General features: G+C 45.5%; 1 protein-coding gene across 1 annotated transcript in view; it reads right to left on the bottom strand.

The window, feature by feature from the left end:
• Window positions 1–954: 954 nt before the first annotated feature.
• Window positions 955–6,000, bottom strand: part of ELK3 (ETS transcription factor ELK3) — a 91,553-nt gene continuing 86,507 nt past the window's right edge. The window contains exon 5 of the mRNA XM_074271317.1: window positions 955–1,560. Within this exon, the coding sequence (XP_074127418.1) occupies window positions 1,462–1,560 (99 nt within the window). The 3' untranslated portion in view covers window positions 955–1,461. The remainder of the gene's footprint in view (window positions 1,561–6,000) is intronic.

The raw sequence follows: 6,000 nt of genomic DNA, 5'->3' as shown, positions 1-6,000 counted from the left end.
TAAGTTTTCATGACCAATAAAGTAATTAAGGATTATAATTAATCCAGTCTTGAATTTACCAGTACCAGGCACTGTTCCCAGGGTCTTTACTCCTATCCTATATTAGGATTCCTATAATCTCCTCAAAGAACAGAAAATATGGTTAGAAGGAAGGTTGCCTCTCATTTACGCTTTGTCCCTCGAGACCCATTTTCATAATCACTGCTCTAAATTGCAAATTATATTGACTATATGGTTTGTTCCAAATTACTAGAAACAGTTAAATTCAGCTCCACAATAGTAGTGCTTCCAGAAAATGATTCATTTGAACTCAGATTTCCTTCACCTTGACCATAAATTTAAGATGCATCAAGTTAAGTAAAGCATTCTGCCCAAATTTCCAAAACTGAGAACCCTCTTTAAAGTGAGCCCCTTTCAAAACACTAGGTTATAAATATTCTACCTGTGATCCTAAGGGTTTCGGGGAAACCCTGAACACATATTGACAGAGTAAATCTATTCAGATGAGTCACTCTCTATGGAAAATGGAAGTCCTTGGTTGTCCTCATTTGCTAAGAGAACATGTAAGATTGGGAACAATCCAAGACAGTTCCCAAGGGCATGGAGAGATCTCTCTCTGTATCTTTTGCATTTTCAATCCCTGTTTTCAAGGAATCTGAAAGGTCCTGTCGGCAGCTAGAAGGCTTGCCTTTTGAAATTATGCTTTTAATACACCCTCAGAACAGTTCAGTCTATGAATATTCATTGTCTAAATATGGCTTGGTTTATTCTTTTTTTTTTTTTTTTAATAAAAAAAAAACTCATTACCTTAGACAGATTTACTATTGTCTTTCAGTTCAAAAAATTATAAGGCAATTTTGTATACAATTTGAAAGCACGAAGTTAAAAGTTATATGAATGTGCTTTCATATTGCCTGCTTGTGAAAAATAATGCAACACTACCATAGCGCCGTTGGATACTAAATTTTTTCTTTCAACCATTTTATCTTAATACTAGAAAATATATAAATCATTTACATAACATTAAACATTATGCAAAGGAAGGCACAGCCGGTTATAGTGTACATAAGCACAGTGCAGAATTAAGGGGGTGGGGGGAAGCTTCACATCCTTATTAGATACAATGAAATCCATAAAGAAAAGTTCTTCACTGTCAACAGTGTTCAACACTTGAGAGCTAAGAGAATATAAAAACATGAAAAAAAATCATTTAATGCAAAACAGGTTTATATATATATATATATATATATATATATATGCACATACATATATGTTTTATATATATATATATATATATAAACTGTCAAAAAAAAATGCTAACTCAAACTAGACTATCCAAGTAATGGAAAGTGCAAACCAAGTAACAGGGTTTCACAATGTCCTTGTCACGACACAGGAAAATTAGCCCGCTGGGGTGGATTTCTTATATCAACTAATGAGTCCTTTTCTGCAGAGAGATCATCAGGATTTCTGAGCATTTGAAGAAAGCAGTCCTGGGGAAGAGGCTCTATCCAGGCTGGGGATTGGCACTGGTATGTGGCCGTTGAGCAGAGTTGGAAACTAGACGGGAGAAAAAGCAAAATGTCACCATCACAAACCAGGCAGAATGGCAGTCCCAGGGTGTGAGCAGGAAGGCACACAGCCCCTGTAGCCATATTGATTGGCTTTTAAATATCAAGAGGAAACTTGACATGCAGAGGCTGGCCCCGCACTGGCACTCTTAAGTGGACGAGTTAATAATAATGAGTCATTAATACTCTAGGAATGTTCCATGAAACTTGCCGGCAGCTCTCCAAAGAGTGCTACAGAGAGCCTTCCAGGCTACTGTTAGCGTCAATGGAGAAGTCTTGTCGGGGCAGCTAGGGGGCTCAGTGGATAGAGTACCAGCCCTCAAGTCGGGAGGAATTCAAATCTGGTCTGACACTTAACGCTTCCTGGCTGTATGATCCTGGGCAAGTCACTTAACCCCAATTGAATTACCTCAGCCCCTCTCCCCCCCCACCCCCCAAAAAAAAAAAAAGATTTCGAGAACTTCTCTCCTTGTGAAAGGTAGGTAACTCCAGGTTCTTGACAATCAGTCGACGAATACAGGCTCTGGAAGGGCTGTGATTATGAGTCCAGAGATAGAGACTGAGGACCAGCTTGGCCAAGATTGATTACTAAGCCACCTTTGGGGCAGCAGACTGGGGGGGGGGGGTGGAGGAATTTGACTTTATTAGATTATTTCCAGACTGATAAGATCTAGAGTCTTTTAAAAGTTTTAGAAGTGCACACTTTAAAACAGGAGCAGAAAGTGAGTTTAGTTAACCTGAAATGTAGCCTCCATTGGTCTTGAGAACAAAGTCAGATGGGTGTGGTAGAAGGGCCACCAGTTTTAGATCAGATGGCCTATATTTAGCCATTGCCACTCCCAAATGACTTACTTATAACAATTAAAAGCCTTTTTGGCCTTTTAAGGGGAAGGTAGTAGGTGGTACTAGACCAGTCAGGACCAGAGGTCAAATCCAACCTCATACCCTTACAGGTTATCTATTAGGACTAATCAATTAACCTCTGCCTGCCTCCGAATCCTTGACTGAAAATGGAGATGATATCATCCAGCTCCCAGAGTTGATATGTAAGAAGCAAAGCAACACAGTGCCTGGCGCATAGTAGGCACTTAATACATGTTCAGTAGTAGTCAGTAAGACTAGTGGGAGATGCACATGGCTGGATGTGGCTTACTGCGGTTCTGGATGATACTGCTGGGCACATAAGAGGCGACTAGTAAAAACTTGGCTGACTGATGGATTCCTTGGACCAGGCATTCTTGGCCTAAAGTCCATGGAGGTCCACACACTGCAATGGGGGACAGGAAGGGCTGGGAAGTGATCTTTAAAATTTAAAACATCCACTTCTGATGGAAATTTAGCACTTCCATCAATTATTAAAAACCTTACAATGAGAGAGGATCGTTAGGCTGCCCAAAGGGTAAAAGGTCCAGAATCTCTAGATCATCATCCAGAACCACCTATAAGCAAAATAAAATGGAACGTTTCCTCCTGTCTGTCTCCAAAGAGCTTCTACTCCATCACAGGAGAAACGGGATGTTCCTGTCACAGCAAGCGTTGGCTAAGCAGGTGCTCGGCCAGGCTTTGAAGGACTGTAATCGAGGGAGACAAGAACAGGAAACAGAGAAGGGGAATAAGTGCAGATAATTAGGCGGTACTTTGGGAGGGAGGGCACTTGCAGTGGGGGAGAGAACAGGAAAGGTGTGATGCAGAAGATGGGGGGAGCCGCATCCTCAGCACGAGCAGCCGTGCGTGTGCCCAGGCAGATGGCAGAGAGGAGGAGCAGCAGTGCCCACTGAGGCTAGAAGGGCAGTTTGGGGGAAGAGGTAGAAGAATCCCTGGTCAGAGCTCTCTCTGTTTAAAGGAAGTTGCTTTGGCAGCCATTTAGAGACATGAACACCACCTGAGGGTGAGCACCGGAGCTGGGCCCAGCCTCCCTGGTGCAGGCGAAGAAGGCCCCGGCACCACACGACCTGGCGCCTACTTGGCAGGTTCCAGTCTCAGTGCGGTCCCTGGGCCCTGCAGGCTGCACACTGCCTTCATTTCAAATTGGGCCGTGAGCGACGTTCTACCAGCTGCGGGTCAGGCCAGATAAGTGAGTCACCCAAGATCACACGGCCACCGTGTCCTCCGGCCCCACAAACATGGGGACAGGCAGGCAACCAATCCCACAAGTCTTAGTGCTGCTTAAAGACTCGGGATCCCAGCATGTTTCTCCACTTGCATCATCTTTTGACCCATAATTTTTTTTTTTTTTTTAAGGGGGAAAAGGGTAGAAGAGTTTCTCAGCTTTCTCTCTGCCATTTTGGGATTTACCTCACAATTCTATTTGTTTTTAAAATTTTAAGCCACATCTCTAGGGAGTGTGTGTGTGTGTGTGTGTCTGTGTGCATGCACATACACATACCAAGTACCGACTTTCAGTCTTTCCTTGCCTGTAGCCCGTCTGTCCCTGAGATTGTCTTAATTACAAAGTACTCTCGGGGAAGGATGATTTGTTCTTTTCATCTGCCCTCGTCTTCTCTGATGTTCCCCACTAATTTGCCATAACTGTCATCTCCCATTTCTCTTTTCCCCCAAAACTCGGGCAACAGCTTTTTTATGCTCTGGCTAAGGCAGCTGAGATCTGTCAGCTCTAACCTTAAAGATTCACATCCCGTTTTCTCTTCTAATTATCTACAGGAAAGTTGCCAGTCTTGTTGAAGATTCATTACAGGCCAAGTCTGTGTGCTTGGTTCTCTGATTCTAGGACATTTATGGCAGGAACAGTCTTTGGAGAAGTAATCTCTGAAGCAAATTATTTTCAGATTTGACAAAATTTTTTTAAAATTGTCTGCCCTATTCCCAAACACTCAAAACTGTCTTCCCTTTCTATCTTTTCAGAATGCTCTCCTTTTTAAGCCCTTTTACAAAAGGGGAGAGGGTCCAGCATTGTCTACCCGACATTTTCCTGACCAGCCTGGCCCCCGAATAAACTGAACCCAATCTTTTATGCTGCAGTTTATAACCTAGGGCTTATTAAAGTGGCACGTTAAAAAATAAATGAAGAATCAGTAATCTATTAAAAACCTCCTATGGGCCAGACCCTGGGAGTCTGTGCTTCTGTTCGACGGCAGTCAGCTCTGAGATGAGCCGCGTTTCATGGCGGCTATAACTGAGCCAGCCCGAGGATGGGTTTGATGGGGAGGCAGATCTGCCGTACAGCGGAGGGCAGCTTGACAGGCTCTCTTCTGCCCTCCCTCCTCCCCGCCAGCCACCACACACGCATACAGCGTCCCCGTTCAGTCCTCATGAACCCCAGGAGCAGGGCCAATCCCTCCGTGGTACACACCATGGTTTGTCCAAGATAAGCATCAGAGGCAAAGTCAGAACCTCGCCCTCCTTGTGACACATCCTGGCTGGTGGCTGCTTTGTGACTGAGGCAGTGGCTCACTACAGACAAGATGCAGGTCTGTGTTAGTGGAGGGAGTTACCCCACAAGTGAGATTGCAGGTATAGGTAAAGTTAAAAATGAAGTAAATCAAGGGGCCTCGCACCTGGGACTGCAGCTACTGAGCAGTGGGGGGGGCCCCCTGTCCTCCTTGAGGAGACGGCACCCCGACACTCCCTACTCCTCGGGAGCTCCAGTTTTTGCTGTTGTGAAAGTGCTCTCACAAAACGGGGACCCTCTGGCATGACTCTTCCCATGTCTTTACCTGAATAGGAGCTAGACCTGCTGTCCCTAGCCTGCAGAACTCCCAGGTCAGGAATTCCCTTTACCATGCAGGTGGGTACCTCCTCAGCAAGAATGGGCTCTCCGCTTTTAAAATGTCAGCTTCGATTTGAGCAGTGTGGCTCCAGTGGCTGGAGACGCTTAATACCATAAGCAGCTGGCCATACTGCTGAGTACGTCCCCACCCCAGCAGCCATCCCCCTGCTTCGTCCTGGCAAAGATGACCAAATCCCATCAGCTACGGTAAGATGACTAACTCCAAGCAGCCTGAGACTTAAAAGCAAAATCCTTTAACCTTCCCTGTGTGTTGCCTTAACGGATCCTAAGTACCAGGAAACTTTCCTCCAGACCTGGTCTTGGGGGCTGCGTGAGGAGGAACAGGATCTCCCGCAACCTGTGCAGGATCCAGAAATCACCCATAGTAAACCTGAATCCCCTGCTACGGTGTGTGAGCGTGCTGGCCGGTCCGTTAACGGAACCCCCCCACACAAGGCGTCCAGAGCTGGTGCACAAAAATGTTTGAAAGCCGAGTGCCCAGCTCCCCTCTGAGACGCTGGAAGGCTGGACCTGAGTTCGTGTCACCTCTGACTCACTAGAGAGAACTATGTCCAAACTGCAGCTCATTTTCTTTCCCCTCCAGTTTCTCTGCAGTTTGTCCCCCACTCAGCCACCAAAGTGATCCTCCTAAAGCGCAGGTCAGTCAGATGAACACAGTGGTTCCCTGGCATCTTGAGGATC

The sequence above is a fragment of the Sminthopsis crassicaudata genome, chromosome 5 (genome assembly GCF_048593235.1).
Source record: "Sminthopsis crassicaudata isolate SCR6 chromosome 5, ASM4859323v1, whole genome shotgun sequence".
In the NCBI taxonomy this organism is placed as follows: Eukaryota; Metazoa; Chordata; class Mammalia; order Dasyuromorphia; family Dasyuridae; genus Sminthopsis; species Sminthopsis crassicaudata.
Note: the sequence above shows the minus strand (reverse complement) of the source record. Positions and strands in the feature narration are given on the sequence as shown.